The sequence below is a fragment of the Armigeres subalbatus genome, chromosome 1 (genome assembly GCF_024139115.2).
Source record: "Armigeres subalbatus isolate Guangzhou_Male chromosome 1, GZ_Asu_2, whole genome shotgun sequence".
Lineage (NCBI taxonomy): Eukaryota > Metazoa > Arthropoda > Insecta > Diptera > Culicidae > Armigeres > Armigeres subalbatus.
This window is the reverse complement of record NC_085139.1, coordinates 17,206,667-17,228,779: the sequence shown is the minus strand read 5'-3', so window position 1 is coordinate 17,228,779 and position 22,113 is coordinate 17,206,667. Positions and strand designations below refer to the sequence as shown.

General features: G+C 39.9%; 2 protein-coding genes across 2 annotated transcripts; one reads left to right on the top strand and one right to left on the bottom strand.

Moving 5' to 3' along the window:
* The first annotated feature begins 40 nt into the window (after positions 1–40).
* LOC134208135 (adenosine deaminase 2-like) lies at positions 41–11,200 on the top strand. Its single transcript, XM_062684204.1, has 5 exons — positions 41–98; positions 156–996; positions 1,054–1,190; positions 1,254–1,614; positions 10,954–11,200. Exons 1-5 carry the CDS (start codon positions 41–43, stop codon positions 11,054–11,056), a joined length of 1,500 nt encoding a protein of 499 aa, XP_062540188.1. The 3' UTR covers positions 11,057–11,200.
* On the bottom strand, positions 10,785–21,640 carry LOC134208136 (low molecular weight phosphotyrosine protein phosphatase-like). Its single transcript, XM_062684205.1, has 3 exons — positions 21,570–21,640; positions 11,270–11,622; positions 10,785–11,200 (listed from the first exon to the last, which is right to left on the bottom strand). Exons 1-3 carry the CDS (start codon positions 21,592–21,594, stop codon positions 11,111–11,113), a joined length of 468 nt encoding a protein of 155 aa, XP_062540189.1. The 5' UTR covers positions 21,595–21,640; the 3' UTR covers positions 10,785–11,110.
* Between the last annotated feature and the right edge of the window lie 473 nt (positions 21,641–22,113).

Genomic DNA, 22,113 nt, shown 5'->3' with positions numbered 1-22,113 from the left:
GTTCGAGCAGTCAGTCTTTTCGGACGAATCAACGGTGGCAATGGGTTCTCTTGTGCTGTTACTAGTCTTGATTCCTTTGGTTGGAAGTATTTCCATTGGTAGGTCCCAATACAATCGTTTCCAGATCTTATAGAATATATTGGTAAGTATTTCAGATTATTACACTAAACGTCAAGTGATCTTGGAGACGGAGAAGAAATTGTCCACTGGAGGAAATGCCTTTTTCACAGCAAAAGAACTTAAAGCCGACGAAGTTCTCATGAAGCTTAAGAACAAAACAATAGCCGATGGAGTTTCCAACTCCAATTCATATGCACCATCGATGCACTTCTTCCGAGCGAAGCCAATCATCGACAACAGCAGTATTTTTAGAATCATAAAAGCATTGCCCAAAGGATCGGTACTGCACCTTCATAATAACGCAGCAGTCAGCTCCGAATGGATCATCAAAAATCTGACCTATAGGCCAGAAGCAAAACTGTGCGAACATCAAGGCCAAATCTTTTTTACCGTCCGAAAGACCGAATACTGCCCGGAAGAATCTCTCAAATCAATACAGACACTCCGGGCCAGAAATGGATCAGTTGAGCTGTTCGACGCATGGTTGGAGTCATTCATCAACCTAAAAAAGGTGGACCCAAAGCTTATCCATGCCGACATCAACACGGTCTGGATGGAGTTCGAGAAGATGTTTTCCGTCGTCCGCGATTTACTTAACCACAGACCATTTTTCGAGGCATTCCACATGCAGCTGTTGAAGGAGTTCTATGAAGACAACGTACTTTACATAGAACTTCGGATAGCCCTGTCGAAGCTGTACGATTTTGACGGGAAGACCTACGACGAGGCCCAGGTGACCACCATCCTTGCAAATTTGATCGAGAGCTTCAAACAGAGTAATCCAGGGTTCGTCGGCGCAAAGGTCATATTTTCTAAACATCGCGGAATAGATAGTGGAACCGCGCAGGATCTGCTGAAGTCATTTGTCAAACTGAAGTGAGTTGAATATTTAGTAATAAAAAGTTTTACCATCGTTGAGTCTTTAAATCGTAGCAAGGAGTTCCCGAAGTTGGTGGTCGGGTTCGATTTGGTCGGCCAAGAAGATATCAACAAACCGTTGACAACATTTTTGGACGAGTTACAGCAGTTCAGACAAACCACTCCGTATTTTTTCCATGCTGGTGAAACAAGTATCTATGGCTGAAGCTGCTTCAATATTTTCAAGAATCGATCTGAAACAAATTACCTTTCAGATGGCTACGGCAGCGAAGCCGATCTGAATCTGATTGACGCTGTTTTGCTCGATACTCGACGCATCGGTCACGGGTTCTCGCTCTACAAGCATCCGGTGCTGCGGAAAATGATCAAATCGGGAGGCATTGCACTGGAGATTTGTCCCATATCGAATCAGGTGCTCCGTTTGGTGGACGATCTTCGGAACCATCCAGCGGTGTCTTACGTTTCGGAAAGCATACCCATTGTGATATCCGCGGACGATCCCGGATTTTGGGACAGCAAGGGTGTTAGCTATGATTTTTACTACGCTTTGATGGCAATTGCTCCGAGCACGACCGGGATTGGTTTTCTGAAGCAAATTGTTTGGGATTCAGTGAGGTAAGTAGGTTTAGTCATAGATATATTGAATTGATCTTTGCATCATTACTTTATTCAAATTGGAAAGTAGGAAACGAAATGCGTATCTGCTTGATGATACATAAAAAAGTTAATAGTGGAAGTAAATGGAAGAATAATAGTCTTTTAACCTTGTAGCATTTCCCCTAAGACACTCTAAAAAAAAAAAAAAAAAAAAAAATAATTAATAAAATTGATTGCAAATTGAAATATTTCCAAATCGTGAGATTATTACAAAATTGGTTAGTGTAGTTGGTTCATGCAGAACTATTTCAGAGATCAATATTTTTTTTAAAGAATTCTATGCTGAGCCCTTGATGGACTCTATGCAGATATCTTCAAGCATTATATGAAGAATCCTCGAAGAATTCTATGCATAATCCTTCGAAGAGTTAATACAGAGGGAATCCTTGGAGGATTCTGCCTAGAATCCTTGGAGGATTCTGCCTAGAATCCTTGGAGGATTCTGCCTAGAATCCTTGGAGGATTCTGCCTAGAATCCTTGGAGGATTCTGCCTAGAATCCTTGGAGGATTCTGCCTAGAATCCTTGGAGGATTCTGCCTAGAATCCTTGGAGGAGTTAATACTTGCATAATCCTTCGAAGAGGTAATACAGAGGGAATCCTTGGAGGATTCTGCCTAGAATCCTTGGAGGATTCTGCCTAGAATCCTTGGAGGATTCTGCCTAGAATCCTTGGAGGATTCTGCCTAGAATCCTTGGAGGATTCTGCCTAGAATCCTTGGAGGATTCTGCCTAGAATCCTTGGAGGATTCTGCCTAGAATCCTTGAAGGATTCTGCCTAGAATCCTTGAGGGATTCTTCCTGGAATCCATGGAGGATTCTGCCTAGAACCCTTGAAGGATTCTGCCTAGAAAAAAGTGGGATGAGTATCACAACGAGACCGACAGCAAATTTAGATCGAAGAGTAAAAAATACGCGAGACTGCTAAGGGCTCAAGCCCCTACTTCGCCGTACGACGCGGTGTGCTGGCCTCCCGCCTCCGTGGACCGTTGAATGGCATTGAAAGAATTGACACAGTGGAATCGAGGTACCTCCGGGCTTGTCTTGAAACACAGATCATGAAGTTTATCTTGCGCGCGAACCAATAGTCTTAGCTCCTTGAGCACCAAAGCGCAGGATACATAACTTGAAACCTGTGCTAGATTACTGACGCGGCTCTCTGCTCGCCCCTCCATCCCCGGGTGTTGTAACCAGCATGCGAAGCACTTGGTTGCGATTGCGCGTTCACTGCCACAACATACGGCGAGTGTGCAATATGTAACATTAAAGATGGTTAACTATGCCTGATCAGATTAAAGCTAGGTGAAACTCGGAAACGGAGGATCGAAGCAGTTCTGACGTGCAAATCGCATTTGTGTCAGATTCTTCCGTCGATGACAGCTTTGGATCGAGCCAATTGCCGAGTTAAGCAACCGGAAGCTTAGAGTTCGCCGATGCTGGGTCATTAGGCCGAATGGCCATTAGGCCGAATGAGAACTAAGGAGCGAGAAGTAAGTAGTGCGAAGTGAGGAAGAAGTAGAATGGAAAAAGAAAAAAAAGGAAAAAGGAGGAAGAAGTAAGAAGGAAGAAGGAAGAAAGAAGAGGAGAGAAGGAAGAAGGAACAAGAAAGAAAGAAGATGAAAAAAGGAGGGGAGAAAGTAGGAAGAAAACGGAAGAAAGGAAGAAAGAAGAAGGAAAAAGAAAGAAGGTAGAAGGAAGAAGAGGGAAGAAGAAAGAAGGAAGTTAAAAGAAGAAAAATGTAGAAGAAAAAGGGGGAAGAAGGAAGAAAAAAGAAGAAAGAAGTAAGAAGTAATAAGGAAGAATGTAGAAGAAAGAAGGAAGACGGAAGACGGAAGAAGGAAGAAGGATAAGGAGCAGGAAGAAGGAAGAAGGAAGATGAAAGAATGAATAATGAAGAAGGAAAGAGGAAGGAGGAAGAAGGAAGAAGGAAAAACGAAGAAGGAAGAAAACAATAAATAAGAAAAAAGAAGCAACACGAAAGAAAGAAAAGGAAAAAAGGATAGAAGAAGAAAGAAGAAGGAAGAAAGAAAAGGAAAGAAGAAAGGATAAAAGAAGAAATAAGAAGGAAGAAAGAAAAGGAAAGAAGAAAGAAAAAGAAGAAAGAAGAAGGAAGAAAGAAGAAGTATGAAAAAAAGAAAGATGGAAGAAGGAAGAGGAAGAAGGAAGAGGAAGAGGACGAAGAAAGAGGAAGAAGGAAGAGGAAGTAGGAAGAAGAAGAAGGAAAAGGAAGACGAAAAAAGAAGAACAAATAAAGAAGAAAAATGATGGAAGAAAGAAGAAAGAAGAATCCAGAAAGAAGAAGAAAGAAGGGAGATGAAATAAGTAATAAAGAAGAAGGAAGAAGAAAGAAGGAAGAGCGAAAAAGAAAAAAAGAAAGAAGAAGGAACGTGCCAAATGGCCTGACACCGAGTTCGCCTTCGTGTTGAACTCGAGTGTAAATTTTGCTTGAGCCTGCAAAAAGCGAGCGTTCCCTACTCCAAAGGTTCATTTCAAGTATCCCATCCAACTGTCGCCACTAGTTTGGATCGGGTTGGCTAAACACCGATTTCCGCACATACAGTTACAGCTTTGGTTGATAGGAGGTGTCCGGAGATGGTCCGAAGGGCTGTACGTTGAAGAGAGCTTTTGCCCCGGTCACTCATGGTCGTTTTGTTGGTGATGACTGATCACACGTTGCAGGTTGATCCCAGTACATGTCTCGATGGTCTTCTCGAAGTGACAGATACCGGTCGACCGTCACTACGAGCACCTACAGTGTTTTTTTTGTAAGAAACGGATGACCTCTGTTTTTCGATGGACTCGTGCGGTGGTGTATGTCTCGAGTCGCAGATGCGAAACACTTGCCTGCTGAAGTGTCAAAACCTACATCTTGGGCTCAGTTAGCGACTGCTGTCACCAGCTTCCTTCTTGTGTTCCTGGGGGCTTTCCGGTAACATTCAGGGGGATATCATCATCGTATACTAGAATGGAAGTACCAGGAAGGCGTCGCTGATCGTTACAAAGAATATTGCAACAGCAATCATCGACTCTTTTGCGGTACGCCAGTTTTCTCCTGCACCACTTTAGGCCTGTGGTTCCTCACCGGAACCTGCCACAGTCGTCCATCCGCAGAAATGGCATTATGTTACCGGAAATATTCCATTTCTTAAACTTCTCCAAGCTCTGCATGTTCACCGTTCTACAAGGCATTGTCTAGAATTTAAGACAAGAGAGGACCCAGTGCCAAAACCTGGCCGGCAACCGCACTGTTTGGGATCTAATTTGTTGTGTACTGTCACATGATGCATTAGCCTGCGGTTTTCCATCCATTCTTACCTTCGCCATACAACTAGTCAAGCCATTTGGGAGGTACTACTAGCCGACTTCGTTGGTGGGATCCATGCCTTTAGAAATGGGAATCACGTAGCAGTACTTCTCAACTGCAGGAAGTGTTGTAGAAGTGCGGTTGAACCACTGACCGGGGGGAATCATCTTACGCATTGGGTAGCCCAATTCATCAGAATCTGTTGATTTCCCTTTCACGTTTTGTGTGACGAATTCCACCTCTTCAGGGAAGAAACGGTTGAAAACCTTTGTCGGGCCGGGAGGCACTTGGAAGTTCCTAACTGCCTGGGCGAATGTAGGGTGCTAATGCAAGACGACCGTAGAATAGTGTCCGAAAGGCAAGAGTCCTTTGCAATGGTCAGTTAGCGCATTGGCGTTCAGCTTCCTTACAGGTGACGCCGATACCATTCATAAGCCTCTTGTCCTGGATGCAGTTCATTCTTCTCGAGAAGTTCGAGAGTTCGGAATTCACCTCGTCTAGGAACTCCTTCCATCCACTGTTATTGGCTTCCTGGTTGGTTTTGCGAAATGCGTTGCAAGTTGCAGTTGGTAACATTCCCGATATTGTGTCCTATCTGGATTTCTCTGGTGGATTCATTGTTCTTCTGTTATTGGCTTCAGTGCAATCCTGCAAACTTTAATCGCATTCTGATTTTCTTCACTATACAAGTTGGCCCGCGTTAGGAAAGTCCTCGGATTGTGCCCAATGTAGCCTTGTGTATCTTTGTAGAGAAATCCTCGATCGATTTTAACGGCTGGCGATCAAGTTCCTCCTCACGTAGTACTTCAAACGCTGTGGTTTTGGGACGGTAGTGCTGAACAATCCCAACCGTATAGGAATATGATTGCTTGTCTTCCATGGAGCACAGAAAATGGTTCGTCATGGATGCAGTGCAAAGCGAGACACCGATGGCAGTGTGGGCTCACGAGAGAAGTGGGCGAACTGTCGTTCATGATCGTCAGATTCGATTGTAAGACAATTCCCCGAAAACCAATTACCCGAATGCAAATTAACCGAATGTACATTTCCCATTCCAACATTTCCCCGAATGAAGCAATTTTCCGAAAAGAAAATATCTCCTGCAAAAACAACTTTGTGATCGATTGTATTGTATTGCAATGGTGAATGTGATTCCTTCTTCAAAAAGAATGCATCTTCCAGAATGATGCAATAATAAATGTGTTCCTCCTTTAAAACTGGTTTGTTTCCCGGAATAATGAAAAATTGAATTTTATTCTTTCTTTAATAAAATATATCTTTTCGGAATAGGGAAATGGGGGATGTGATCCATTCTTTAGAATAAGACATTTTCACGAAGTAAGGAAATGGTAGATGTGGTCCCTTCTTCAGAAGCAGGCATTTGCTCGAAATAAGGTGTTTGTCCGTAATAAGGATGAATGTGATCTCTTATTTTGATGTAGGCACTTTGACCAGAATAAGGAAAATATATATGAGATCGCTTCTTAACCTTCCGGGACTCTCATGGTCCTGGATCTCTTACGGAGTCCCGCTGCTTTTGTAAACGACAAGCGTGCTTTTTTCAAAGGTGTTGTATTTTTTACATCGGGGCGAGTCACGGAAGGTTAAGCAATGAGTATCGATTTTTTAACATTTCACTCAAAAGGCGAACCAGCTTGGGGCTGAAAGTTTCTTCAATAAAAAGGAAAAAAATCACCGAAAAACATTTGGTTGTTTTCGTTTTCGCGAATTAACATTTGGTGGCATGTAACTCTCGTGGTATGACATTTGATGGATTATACTCTTTCAGAATGATATTTGGTGGAATGCCATTTTACAGAATGTTCCATTAGCATATTGGCATTTTCTCATATAAATGTAGTGTAGAATAGGGGCAGTTAATTGATTATCTTCTCTCCTTGCATTATAAAGGACAGACTTTTTTTTCAAAAAATATTCCTTTTGTCTCATACCGGGTAGACAAAATCATTTAAAGAAGGCATTATCTCCTCCATTCGCATAATTTCGGACAAACGAGTTCATTTAAGGAAGGGACTCTTTGTCTTTTACAGGCCAAATGTGTTAATTTGAAGAAATTATTAACTCCTCCCTTCGCTTTGTACCGGAAGAAGGTATTATCTCCTCGATAAGACCGTAAAGCAGAGGCCGTCATTCAAAGAAGGCATTATCTTACCCCTTTGCATTAAGAACACTCCTCACGGAATTCAAGTTTCAAAGTGCTCGCGTTTTCGGGGGCACACCACTTGATACGGAGGCAGCGCACAACTGACATTTTGTTGATTGAGCTGTGCTGCGTCGCAGTATGCGTGAAAAAATAAAAATGACAGTTGTGCGTTGCTTCCGTATCGAGTGGTGTGCTCCCGAAAACGCGAGCACTTTGAAACTTGGATTCCGTAAGGAGTGACCTTAAACCACACTGATGCTTCATCATACCGAGCAAATGTATTCATTTAAAGAAAGCTTCTCCTTACTTCGCCTTGTACCGGCCAGATGCGTTCATTCAAAGAAAGCATTATTGCCTTATTTCACGGCTTAGTTTTCTTCTTCTTCAATTACTCTACTTTCCATCTCGAACTGGGCCTACTTTTCAACTTGGTTTCCCAATCAGGAGAGAATAACTAATTTATATCAACCGTCTAAGACGAATTAAGTACTCTCCATTTAATTCCACCAGTTAACACCACCAGTTAACATTCCACTAAAAGAGCTAATATATTTTTTTGTAATTTATATCATATTGTGTTATTGAGATCAACAATTTTTCTAACATAGGCCGTTATAAACTTGGTTCAGGATGTTGTTAAAATAACTAAATTTTCCAACAAAACAATGAAATACAGTAATATCCCGGGTGATAAACCAGGGTATGTGACAAAATTGGAAAAAAATTTTCTCCGTTTTTTTTACTGCATTCCACAAATTTGAGTCAGTTTATGCCTCGGAAAGGCCAAATGCGTAAACGGTACCGTTATTTCTTGTCGTAATTGTGAATTTCGGGGTGATAAAACAGGTTATGTGACAAAATTGAAAAAAAAAATTTTCATTTTTTTTAATTCATTCCACAAATATGAATCATTTTATGCCTTGGAAAGGCCAAATGCGTGAACGGTACCGTTATTTCTTGTCGTAATTGCTTACAGAATATTTCCCAGGTACTCAGAAGTCGTTCGTACTAAACTACAGGCGGTGAAAGTTATTTCATAGAAATCAATGTTATTTTTGGTATTATTTACGAAAATAAAAAGAATGACAAAATTTTTGGGGGTGACAAAATCGGGTCGAAAACGTGACAAAATCGGGACGTGATAAAATCGGGTCGAAAACGTGATAAAATCGGGGGTAGACAAAATCGGGGAGTGACAAAATCGGGTCAACACTGTATAACTAATTCTGATATAATTTTGTTAAGAAAAAATGTGATAAAAATTTATCATAACTCGAATATATCAACGGTTGTTATAAATAACTGATGTTGTTACAATTATGTTATAATCTTGTTTTGCCTTCCTAGTCGGGGTTCCATTAGCATTACCACGGTTATTAAATTGAAAGCTTTCCTATGTGCAGCAGTTGCACGAGTATGTATCTTGGGTGCCAAGTATGACGAATACACTATGCACAAGGATCCAAGTATGTTTCCCACCCGAAAGCGTCCTAGGCCGGGACGAGAATCAAACTCGCTATCTCCGGATTGGCCATCTTACGCCTTTTCTCACATTTCGTATTCAGCATATTCAAATAAAAGAGGGAGGCATTCGGGGAAATGTTTCATTCGGGGAATTGTTACATTCGGGGAAATTGCATTCGGGTAATTGGTTTTTGGGGAATTGTCGTACAATCGTCAAATTCATTTCGTTGGCAATGCTGGCAATAGTCGTACCTCTGGTGTTACATTGTAGGCTGCCTCATGATTTGTCTTGTGATTTGTGGTTTCTGTGGAACTTTTTTCAGCATTGTATCAATCCGGTTGCTGTGAAGGTATTATTCATGTTGGTTGAAGATGCACTGTTTGCTTCTTGGAGGGCAAGCATTACTGTCTGGAATTTTTGCACCAGATTTTCTAGGTCCGCGAGGTTGTAAAGTCGTTTATGTTCCACTGGATGGTGAATGGGGATTGAGTGCGGTGCAGGTTCAGAGTCAAATACTGGACATTCAGGGGTAAGGAAGGAAGGGGAGGATCTGTGGCGGAATTTGACGAGCTTGGTCAGGTTATCGGATTATTATCAGATCTGGACAGAACTCCGCCAAGCCCAGGCTCAGGATCACTGCTAATGATTCATAGCGAACTTTATATGGAACATCATAGCATTCGTGGCCTTTTCCAACGAGAGGAGGATGGGACCGAGGACGCCGCAGCTGGTTGTTTACGGCAGTTCCGAAAAAGAGTTCTTTTCAGATCTGTTCAGTGAGGAGTTACAGATTGTCCCTTGCATGCTAAGAAGAGAAATATTTGTTGTGGCGACCAAACAATATAAAATTTCTTCCGTGGCTGGCAACGGTGCACAAACATGCAAGTTTGTCTTTGTTATGCTTGTCAAAGGAAGGTACCTATGCTATTGGGCGTATGATGGTTCGGTTAGGGATCTTTTTATATGTAATGGCGTTATTTATAAAGCAGTATTTATTTAAACGTCGGTCATTGGGGAATTGGGCTTCCCAAACTTCATCCGTTGCAGAGAACCACCTAGAGCGGTACAGAAACCCATTCAAGGTGGATGTGCGTGAGTTGGTCTTTCAAATCCAAATTCGTGTGGTTCTCCGAAGGAAAGGGGTGAGACCATCTTTACTTTCCAACTTTACCAAAGCGCCAAGAGAAGTTGAGACATCTCACTTCTCATTTCTCACTGTGAAAGCGAGCAGTGCACAATGAGAAATGAGATGTCTCACTATTCACTTCGCACTTCTCATGTTTCACAGTAAAAAATGAGAAATGAGAAATGAGAAAATAAATGACTGACTTCTCACTTCTCATATCTCAATTCTCACTGTGAAAAGTGAGAATTGCGAAGTAAATAGTGAGACATCTCATTCTTCACTTCGCACTATTCACTTTTTACAGTAAGAAATGAGAAGACGTTAAATGATCTATTTTTCCAAATGACCTGTTCGGTCAAATTATTTTCGGCCAAATGGTATATTCGAGCAACCAACTTTCGGCCTAGTGCCCTTCAGCCAAATGCATTCCATGGAATTAGGCCAAATGGCTCTCAGCCAAATGCCCTTCCCCGTAGCAACCCTTCTCTTCTTCTGTGGAAGAAAACATGAGAGACCTAAACATGGGAGGACCGAATGAACTGGAGAGAGCAACGCGCACTGTCTCGACTTCGAATGAGCCACTCCAGACTAAGCCAAGATGCCAGGGCCACCTTGTCATAAAAGAAATAGTAGCAAACACATGCATGAATGCTTTTTCTATGAGGCTCCCAGGACTCTGTACCAGATTGGAAACATCCGCATTATATGCAGACTGCTCCTCCGGGGATACTATCACCCTTATTCTTGTTTACGTACGAACTCGCTTTCGAACGAAAGCTGATGCGCATTCTCGTTTACGCCAGCAAAATCAAATGGGGAAACTGCATTCAATCGAACTGCATTCGTTCGGTAATTTTGTTCGTTCGTAAACAAGAATAGGGATGTATGCCAAATCCAACAAGGATTCTTCTATGCATATTCTCGCATGAACCCTGTGAAGAATCGTCCAGGGAGCAGAAACTTTTTAAGGAACACAAGAACACCCTAAAAAATCTAAGTGTAATGTTTCAAAAATTCTAATTCACCAACGATTTTGTATTTATATTTATTTCATAAACACATCACTTCAAATAACAATCTTGAGCTTTATTGTATAAATATCATTTATTAAGCATATTACATGTTGATGGAAATGGTAAGTCGGGCATCACAATTAGTACGGGGATTTTGGAAATAATTCTTGTCTGTAAGCCAATAATTAATTTTCAACATTGCTGGAAAATCATTTGTTTCATTTCAGATATAGCTCGTTAACATCTGAGGAGCGAACAGAGTATTCGGAAATTCTTCAACCAAAATGGGAACAATTTCTAGATGACCTCATTGCTGGAAAATTTGTCTAAAACACGTTTCTACATGAACGATTTAAATAACACAATACACATCTAATATCACAATCACTGAGGCTGTAACTTCTGTTGGATGAAATTCCTGCAGCATATCACAATTTGGTCATAGCACCGTCTGAACCCGTGTATTCCACTTTCCTGGTAGCAAATAAAATCAATCAATTTTCCGAATTACATTTGAATAAACACGAAAAGCATCGCACTTACAAAATACGGGTCGAAAATTATTTTATCCAACTCCTTCATCCTGTAGTTCCCCAACAGCTCAATCCGTGCCGTGCAGTTCGCCACCGGTGCCGCCAGTGCCAGCAGGTCTCTCATGTTGCTCTCGTCCATGCCGAAAATGTAATCGAACTGCCGAAAGTCACTCTCGCCAATCTGTCGCCCGACGTGCTCCGAGTGCAACCCATTCTCGTGCAGCACGGCCAAGCAGCGCGGCTCCGGCTGCCGACCCACATTCCAGTCGGCCAGGGCTGCGCTATCCACCGTCCAGTCGAGATTTTCCCGCAGCACCATGTCCCGCATCACGGCTTCCGCCATGGGCGAGCGGCATGAGTTTCCTGTACGTGGAATGGGGTGTGAGGAACGATGCAGTGCAGTGTAGAGCTGTGCGCCGCGGCCGCCGACGATTTTTATGCGCCGCCGCCGCCACCGTTTTTGGCCGGCGCCGCTGTAATTTTTTGACCGCGCGGCCGGTGAATTTTGAGCGAGCCGTTGAAATAATTTAAGTTCTGTAGCCTGGGGGTAGTTTTGGGAATTTATCCTCCTCTCCAATTTGTTAGAAGAAAAATTCCGTTTACCCTTATACAATTGAAAAATTTCGGCTGCGCCGCTGAAAAGAACATTTACGCTCAACAGTCTTTTTATGTCACTTTGTTGTTAAGATGCAAATAGATTTTTTTTTCAGATTACTTGTTTTTCATTTAATTGATCTTCGAATTCTTCGAATTAAATATGATACATGGCAATCCGCGCAAATAGGTTAATTGATTGATTATAATTGATAACAATTGATTAACTAACTATGTTATCGCCAGGTTTGTTTCAGGTCTTCCAATAATTTCCTGGAGAGATCTCAACACGTAAATAATATCAATATTCCTAGTGATTTATGAATCAATTTTTTCTGTTTAACGAGACGAGACAAATTGGACATACATTCAACATGTGTTCCATTACAGGTAATCCAAGGATTCCGCGATCTTAAGGTCTATACGGGTAATGAAAGATCTATTAGCTCCTTCTTGAAATTTGACTTCTTGTTTAAGGGTTATCCAATTTGGTTATTTGGATCACATAGAACATGAAACCGTTTTTGGACATATCTAAGATCCAATAAGGCGTAAACTCAAGGAAATTCTCGGAAAACCTGCATTAAAATAATTTTTGAGCGGATGTCCAATTTGGATGTATGGAATAAAAAGCGCACCAATTTTCCAGGTTTCCCCTAAGACGCTCAATACTAATTAAGCATCCATTTTGAAAAAGAGATAATAGCCTTTTGGGTACGCGAGCAGACCTTCATGCCTAAACTCCAGGGAATTCTTGGATGAACTTGGATGGAAAACTCTCATCAAATTCAATTCTATGGACCACATTCAGCATAAACGAATAAAAATAAAACTAGCAGCCCTCAAGGAGCTCAAGGACTATACTTCAGGCAATTCTTGTATGGACTGGGATGCATATTTTTCAATATCGGTAGAGATCAGTCTTTCCTAATTATAATAAAAATCCGTTGCGCTTAAAATTTTATTTGCTAAAGAAAAGACGTGGGGCCCAAAGTCGGGCAGAAACATAATTCCTAGTTGCTCAATCGAACGCAATTTTAGAAAATATGATTTCATAACTGATGACAGACATGATGTAATGTGCCATCAATTGGTTCGATACGGTGAACAGCATAGCATTTCTGACAATGACAAAATCATCGTTGAGCCATTTCGTACATAAGAGAGCTAGAAACATTTTTGAGCAACTTTTTTACATAACTAGTAATATACGCCTCTGGTGGTCATATGGCTACCATTCATTTATTTCTTTTCATTTATTTCTCATGCTCTAGCAATCTCTAGAACTGGAAATGGGCTTTCATACCGTTTCCATCTTCTATCCCTATACCTACAACTTGATTAGTTCTAGTAGTTAACTGTTAGAATTCGAAATGAGTAAAAAAAGCTCGTTTCGGCATCCAATTAAAATATACCAACTGGTCAACCACGGAGTAGCAACTACGAAATGCATGGCCATCATGCTCGTGCTTTTAACATAACTGGTAATCCTCCAGGTACATTTTTAGCTAACCCTTCCTAGGAAATTTCTTCTCCCGGAACTCTGGAAAATTCATTTCTGGGATTCTGAAATTTCGGGAACTCCGCCACCAGCGATTCTTTCTGCAGAAGTTCTGGGGATTCAAGACTCCTCCAAGAAGTCGGGAGTTCCCACACTAAGAGTTTTGAGGAATTGCTCTGTTAAAAATTTTGGATTATTTAAATCAGAGAAATTCTTTTCTCAGAAAATTTTCAAGATTCTTTCTTTAGCAATTCTGGGATTCTACAGCAATTCTACAAATTCTGGTATTTCAAGAATACAGGGTTATACCTTCTGTAGAAGTTCTTGTGAATTCCTACCAAGGAGTTCTGATCATTTATTGCTTCAGAAATAATGGGGAATTCTACTTCCAAGGATTTCGGGACTTTGGCCCCTGCAGACTGTTATTTTGAAAAGGAAGGGTCGTTTTGCTGAAACTTATCCGGCCGAAAGCCATTTAGCCGAATGACATCGGGCCGAAAGGGTCATTAGGCCGAAAGGGTCATTTGGCCAAATAGGACAATTGGCAAAAAAATGGCCGAAAAGGTCATTTGAAAAATGAGAAATTAGGAGTAAGAAGATAGACGTCTCAACTCTTATTCCTCATTTCTAACTTCTCACTGTAAAAAAAATGAGAAGCGCGAAGTGAGTAGTGAGACGTCTCACGTCTCACTTCGCGCTCCTAATTTTTTTTTACAGTGAGACGTTAGAAACAAGGAATGACAATTGAAACGTCTATCTTCTTACTCCTCATTTCTCTCTACACACTGTAAAAAAGGGAGCGCGAAGTGAGCAGTGAGACGTCTCACTACTTACTTCACGCTCCTTACTCATTTTGCGCTTCTCACTTGACCCTTTCGGCCAAACGACCTTTTCGGCCAAACGACCCTTTTTGTCAAATGACCCTTTCGACCAAGCATCCCTTTCGGACCAATGACCCTTCCGGCCAAATGACCCTTCCGGCCAAACGACCCTTTCGGCCAAACGACCCTTTCTGTCTAATGGTTTGTTCGGCCTAGTGGCATTCGGCCAAATGCCTTTCGGCCGAATAGGTTTCGGCTAAACGACCCTTCCCCGTTAATTTTCTTTAATTTTGAACAATTTCTCTGTGACTCTAGGAAATCCCTGCTCCATGAATTCTGGGAAACTGATTTTCCAATCATTCTTGGTTCTTACTATCTCAGGTGGTCTTAGAACTTGCCCATTCAGGAGGTATGGAGAATAAATCCACCCCAAAAATCTAAATAAATGCAACACCATCGCCTCCCTTCCAGCAACGCAGGTATTCTTTTCTCTCACTGAAAATCTCCCCCAGCTATAAGGAACTCTAAGATTAGTATTTTTGGAGAATTCCTTTTTCAGAAGCTCTGGGATATTCCAATTCTAACGCAGTGTTCCATCTCTTTGATTTTAATTCATCGCCAGCTATTCTACAACGACTTTTTGCAGCACACTTTCGAGGCACAAATTAACACAAAAATTGAAGATTGATATGTCCTGTTTAATTGTATTGATGTGTTTCTTATGAATTCTGATTGCTGTATTATGAGCATATTTGTTTGTACATATAATAATTAGATTTGGGGGACATTTTTATCCTTATAGTCATTGAAACATAAGAAATAAATAAAAATAAATAAATAAATAAATATTTCTCCTACAATAATTCCTTCTACAGAAATTCTCCTAAATACTCATTTAGGAATTTTGCCCCTCCAAAGGTTAGGGCAATTTCTCTCGCACGAATTTTGTAGAATCCCTCCCCCAGAAATTAAAATGAATTCCTCCTTAAGGAATTTGGAGGAATTTATCCTCCGAGGATCCCGGCGAATTATTCACCTCATCCTAACTCTGGGGAATTCCTTCCTCTCGAATTATGAGGATATCTTCTCCTATGAATTATAGGAAATTTCTTCTCCTTGTATTCTGGGGAATTCTTTCGATAGGACTTCTAAAATGTTTCTTCTTCAAGAAGGGAGGGGGAGTGGTTTATACTCCCAGTTTTTAATTCACTCCAAAAATTCCATATCTATGAGTTTTAGGGATTTCCTTGTCCAGAAGTTCCAAGGGATGAATAATACGTGTCCCAGAATTTCTGTTTCCATTCATTCATTTCCCGTATATTTTTGTAGGGTTTTCTGACCTTCAGGAATTTTCTCATCTGATCTTTTTTGTTTACATTAAGGTACCCCGGGGCAAGTGAGGCCTAAAAGAACGCTAGTTCAGCAAAATCGTTAACGCATACTTAGAAAACAGGGTATTTCAGGACATTAAACACGGATACATCATTATATGCTTCCGTTGTTGATGTGTAGACGTGCTGTAAGCCATTTATTCAGTTACAAAAATATTGGTAGTGACATAAATAAATTTACCTGTGGGATTCACTTACCCCTTCAAACGGGGCAAGTGGGACCTATTCTGTTTTATACTGATGGATGGAACTAATTTGAAGAATGCAGATATAATGTTCATGTAATTTCTGAGTCATAGTATTTCCGATCATGGATGGAGGTTTATTGCTTGTCAGACTTTTGTTTTTGGCAAAAAGAAAGGGATTAAAATGTTAACAAATATAAAAACAAGACAACAGCCTGTTTACTGTTTACTAAAACATATCCGAAAACATGTTTACTGTTTAATTAGCTTTTGTCTGGCTTTCCATTAGCTTACTTTCTTACCAAATAAGTTAGATGGAAGAGATGAGCAAATCTTTGTTCACTTTTCGAATGAATGTTTCTCTGTTTAGAACACAAAATATTACATAAATTAGAACTTCAAAAGGAGCGTTTTTATTCATGCGATGCGCAGTGTTGTAAATTTGTAATAGAACGAAATGGAAATAGCCAATTTATGTCTTAAGAAATTTATTTATCTGAAAATCTGTTAATCTGATGCGATGTTTAAAAATAACAAAACACAAGAAAAAATCTGTTGATCTATTGTAGAATAAATAGATTGTTTGTACTGTAAACGGAAAATTTCGCATAGTTATAACCATTGCTCTTTTCCATGAGGAAGATAATTTCCAGAAAGTAAAATACACATTTGGTAAATCAACTGTACACTACTTCTTAACAACGAAACCAACGATATCAACTGCATTTGATTCAGATCCATATGCTATATGAGTGTCGAAGTTATTTTTCACTAGGAAACAATCTAAAAACAGGTAAAATGGCTCTATCGAAAATGTATATATGTCCCACTTGCCCCATGTATGTTAAAACTTAAGGGCAAGTGAAAATTTCAGATTTTGGCTTTAATCAAAACTTTTAAATCGTTTTCGATGTCACACAATTATTTAATTGCTCAAAATATTCACCTTCCACATCAATGATGAATTTAGAAACGACTATTTTTTTGGAAATTCGTTGAATTAAAATAAAAGTAATAGATTTTGCCGGTAGTTTAAAGTCATGATTAAACAATACCATTAGTATGGTGCCGCAAATGGTTTTGATTCCATTTTTTTTGTGTCAGGCGAATTCGTTAATAATTCTGCTTCATCTTTCTAGAACATTGTTACCATTAAAAACGTTCACCGATTAATTGGCAGCCATAGTACCCACTTACCCCGTATTTTCACTTGCCCCGGGGTACCTTACATCCTCCATTTGAAATTTTTTGTATCGCAGCTTGGTGTTCATCAAGCACTTCTACAGTTTCTAACTGCGAGGTTTCTAAGTAGATTCACTTTTTTTGCATTCCTTTGTTTTAACACTAACACGAGGATGCGCATAGGTATAGGGAAGATCAAAAAAAAAAAACTTGCACTGTACCATGAAATGGATCCAGTCACCTTTTGTATGGTCTTGACTTGTGGCCGCCAGGCTAAAGAACTAAAGATTTTTGATAGTATTTTCACTAGGAATCAAGATTCATGAAGAGGTTTCAAGAAGAATGTCTGGAGAGAAAATAATGAAATTCCTGAAGAATTTTTTAAAGGAATCTCAGGTGCATTTTCTCATTATATTCCTGAAGGATTCTTTAACAGCGTACAATATAAATTATGCTTATTGCCATTAATTAAGCATATGCGGTATTTCGAAAAATTTCGTTTCAGGTGGCTCGAAACGAAATTCCGCGGAATTTGAGCATGGCGAAATCTGATTTCTTGATTTCGTTTCGTTTCGTAAAATTACAAAAATTTCGCTAGAAAAAACTAGCTTCTAACGAAATTTAACGGAATTCCGCGGAATTTCGAAACAAATTTAAACTTAAACCATACTTTATATTATCAAAAATTTTGGCTGCGCCGCTGAACTATATTGTAAAGCTGTTTTCAAAACTTTAGGTTATACAAATCTTTCTATTAACGCTTACTACATAACCCCATTCTTAGTCGATAAATACGTATGTAATTTTTTTTGCACAATACGTCTGCAGTGTTTCCAAGATTCAATTTTCAATTTGGTGATTTTTTTACTTATTGCACAATATGAATGCGGAATCCATCGTGGGACGGCAGTGAGTAAAAGAAATCTACCTCGCGTAGCAGAAATTTGTTTAACCAATCGATCGTGTTGATGCTGATCACGCCAGCTAGTGCGGGAGAACGCGAAGTGATAAAACTAATGTCTGCACCGAAGAGTGGGTAGGACAAGTAGGACATGTTCTACGCACGAATTTTCATGGGTGGGACAATCAAGGCATTCTCCTGCTCATGATTCTGGTGAAAACATATCATTTAGGAAATTATTTTAGTTGCAATACTGTCTGGTAGGTCTGATTACTAGTTCTACAAAAATATAATCAAATTTTAGGAAGTTCATCGTTTTATTCGTTTAAATAAATGAATAGAAGTCTGCGGGATTTTTTTTATAGAAACCTGAAAGAATTCATCTAAGACATCACAAAAATCCTCAAGCCCGCATGAAATCTGGTCCACAAGGGGTTCTGGTTCTGTTCCCCAAAGGATTGATTGACTATCATTCGATTTCCTGTGAGTGGATCCGTATAATTTTCTGAAAGTTTCTGAGGGAGAATGGACAACAGTTCAAATGAACAAAATTTAAAAAATCTTAGATTTTATATACATGATGACTGAAACACAATAATTTTAGAAACATATTTCTAAAAAAAAATAGTTTTACCATACTTTCTCCTTATTTATTTCACGGGCAGTTCTATAACTTTACTTCTTTACAATTCGTTGGAGCGTTAAGTTAAAGTTGCGTAAAAACACGTAACACCCAAAAACCGCGTAAAAACGACTTATACGATTTTTCTCTGTTTCCATGTGTTCCCAGATCCTTTTGATAGACCGCGTTAAAAAACTTGGCGAAAAAGCCGCGTAAATCCCGAAATCCGGTTAGAACGTAAGGGAACGTCTACAAATTACGTAACGCTTAGAGGGGGAGGGGGGGTTGAGTGAAGTGTGACGACCCATACAAAATTTTCAGAAGCTTCTTACAAAAAGTGTGGCATAGGAGGGGATGGGGGTTTAAAAAAGTCCAATATTTGCGTTATGGATCTTCCCTAAAAAGCAACCCAGTGTACGCGATTGAGTGTGCTTTCGTTTATCAAGTGAAACACATTGACCGCACGCGTTATCGTTTAGAAATACGCTTTGATAGCGCGTTTGAATAAAAAAAGCGGCATTGTTTTTAGTTCAGAAATCAGAAAAATATTGCCAGTAGGGTCCAAAATGTGTAGGGGTCAAAATCAAGTTGGTTACCCAATATGTTACCATCCATTGTACAAAACATTGGCGAATTAATTTTTATATTTAGAATTGTTTATATGTAAAATGGGCATCGATTTCTCAACACCAAGACTGTCATCCAAATTGACATTTTTCCTGTTTGTCCTACCCACGTTTTGGAACGTGGATGCGCCTCTGATCGTGTTGATCTTGCGTTAGATATGGGTCTGTGAAATTCATTCTGAAATACATATCTTTATGCATTTTAGAAAGGTGCACAGGATTCTTCTAGTGAGCCAATGTATGCTATATGGACAGGAAAGGTATTCTACCAGGATTTGCGTAACAAATGTTTCATGTGCCGAGCGGAAGGTCACCGGAAGGATGCGTATCCACAAAGGAAAAAAATGAACGATCAAAAGGAACGATCAATCGGAAAGAAAGAGGCGAATGTGGCAACGCAAGGTGGGCAACGGAAATCGTATTCCGGTGTCGTTATCGGATTTGATGCAGCAACCCGTCAAACATCATCGGATGCAGCGCAGAACGACGTAATTGAAGTGGCTCAGGAAGAAGTGATTGGATTGGATACCGATTCAACTGAACGGGTGGAACCATTTGAAATTTCCGATTTAATGGTGGAACGCAAAAAACTAGCAGAAACTATGACATTCAAGAATAATACAGATCGGATCTGGTTCGTGGAGAAAGGAATCATGGGCTACACGGACTCCTACAGAAAAATGAAAGAGGAAGAGGATAAAAAGCAACTAGCGCAGTCTACGAGTCGACGGGATCGCAGATCGCAGCGATGGGATCGTTTGATTACTGAAGGATCAATGAACCGATCCTCACCAAAGAAGACCTCACGCAGAAATGTTTCAGAAACTTCTTCGGAATAGTTAGTTCTATTATTTCTAATGTTTTCGGCCTCGTAGAGTTTATTATTAAAAATCTGAGCCTCATAAATAAACAGATTGGTAAAAAAAAATGTGTGCTATATATGTGTAGACGAAGAATAAGAAGGAATAAGTTTTGGTTGTTACGCTCTTTTCAAATGTTGGTCTAGCAATATCAATTCTCTATCTGCGTATACGCTTGGCAGATGTGGATACATAACTGAGTATCCCACTAAAAAAAATCTAAGCATTCATTTCCTAATTTTGACTTAGCACGATACCGTGGGGCATCGAAATCCGTACACTTAAGCACCTCAGTATGTGAAAAAGGGTCTGGAAAATTAAAAACGAATGCAAATGAAACATTTATCGTTAATACATGAGCACAAAGGCCACTATTTTCAAACTGTTGCGCATTTACACATTAGAAATTTAAAGAAATATGATAAAATAATGAATTTAAGCTACGCCTCTTGAACCGAAATCCGTGCACCGTAGAAGTATTTCGAATCAAAGGATCAAAATCCGTATAGCTATTTTTTTTACTAAATATATAAATTGGGGTCCTCCTTAGATTTGTATTCCACTTACCTTACTTTATTAGTCGCAATTAACAATTAAACCGCACTTAATTTTAATGCAGTTATGTTCTACACGTATGAAAATGGCGCCAGAAACTATGCGTTCGGTGGGTAACGATTTGTTTTTAATTTATATTGTTTTAATTTCAAAGGCTACTTTCCATCTCCATGGCCTAAAAGCTTACTGTCAAGTATATGAACAGGATAAGATAAATTATTAGTAAATTAATTACTTGAAATCCCCTACAATTTATTGATATCTCTTGGAGTGGACGGATTTCGGTGCTGTACGGATTTCGGTACTATAAAGCCAGGCTGACAAGAGAATATGAAGTATGCTTCAGCATAATTACATAATTCTTAAGTGAACTAAGGTTTTAAACGAATTTCGAATCCGTATATGAAAAATCCCACAATTTCTATATTTTTATGTACTTACTGATATAAAATTGATCAGATTCAGGAGCACACGCTCCACGATAAATTCCTTTGAAAGTGGCACAAATGCTGGGGTATTGCCTTATCGCCAATGTTATATGCGGCGATTTATCACAGGCTACCTCTTCTGTTATTAATACTCTAAAAATAGTTATTTGACTTCGAAAAAGTGAAATCAGAATTGCGTAAAACCATTTTAATAAAAATTCCGCGGAAAAAGATTAAAATTTCGTTTCATTTCGAAAAATTTCGAAATAAGTGAACCCTAATTTCGTATCGTTTCGAAGACTCGAAAGTAAATCTATATTTCGTTTCGTTTCGATCCGAATCAACATAGACATTTTAAATTTCGTTTCGTTTCGTTTCGTTTCGTTAGGAAAAAGTGTGTTATCGCATACCCTTGCCATTAATGCACGAGACATGCAAATAATATTACAAAAAAAAACAATTGTTCTTCAACACCGAAGAAATTTAGAATCGCGCCGATCCGAGCCGCCGCCGAAAGCAACCGCGGCGTGACGCCGGCTAAGCCGCCGACGCGAATAGAAAATTGCGTTCACGCCGCTGCCGGTTTAAAGTGGATCGGCGCACAGGTCTACCAGTGTCGAACAGATTGGAATCGATTTACATACCAATGCAGACAAACAGAATTCGCATCTGGCTGGGAAGGTTTGGATTTTGTGACTAACACGATGCGTTTGGGACATGAGACGAGCTCGGTGGTCTAGGAACCAACGCTTCTACCTTATAAGCAGGATGTTGTGGGCTCAATTTTAGGCTCGTCCTTTTACTTCTTTGTATTTCCAATCAAGTTCTTTTTGTGTTTCACCTTCTACCAAAAACGATTCCTACTCCTCCCACACTAACAATTCCAAAAAACCTCCCGTGGCACCTATGAGCGGTCGTAGAGTTCTCTGCATCTTTCTTAAGTAAGTGTCCAACAAACCATCCTTCCCCTTCCTCAGCATTCGCAAGGACGTGGCCAGGACAGATCTCGACTATTGGAGAGTGCATTGCTTCCATCTAAGAGGTAAATGATTAGTCCCAAATCATTACCTGAGGTAACGGATGAAATTGATGCTACTCTCGTACAATAGTCTTGGCTTGTACCACCTACGAATTTGTGCGAATTGCTCAATGCTAATGCTAATGCTAACACGATGCGATGGGGACATG

Bases quoted from the DNA above. Each gene is read 5' to 3' on its own strand.
- LOC134208135 (XM_062684204.1), top strand. From the start codon at position 41: ATGGGTTCTCTTGTGCTGTTACTAGTCTTGATTCCTTTGGTTGGAAGT. The intron at 99-155 runs GTAGGTCCCAAT...TAAGTATTTCAG, and splicing joins GGTTGGAAGTATTTCCATTG to ATTATTACACTAAACGTCAA. The intron at 1,615-10,953 runs GTAAGTAGGTTT...GTTTCATTTCAG, and splicing joins ATTGTTTGGGATTCAGTGAG to ATATAGCTCGTTAACATCTG.
- LOC134208136 (XM_062684205.1), bottom strand. From the start codon at position 21,594: ATGCGAATTCTGTTTGTCTGCATTG. The intron at 11,623-21,569 runs GTATGTAAATCG...TTCCACGTACAG, and splicing joins AATTCTGTTTGTCTGCATTG to GAAACTCATGCCGCTCGCCC. The intron at 11,201-11,269 runs GTAAGTGCGATG...ATTTGCTACCAG, and splicing joins TAATTTTCGACCCGTATTTT to GAAAGTGGAATACACGGGTT.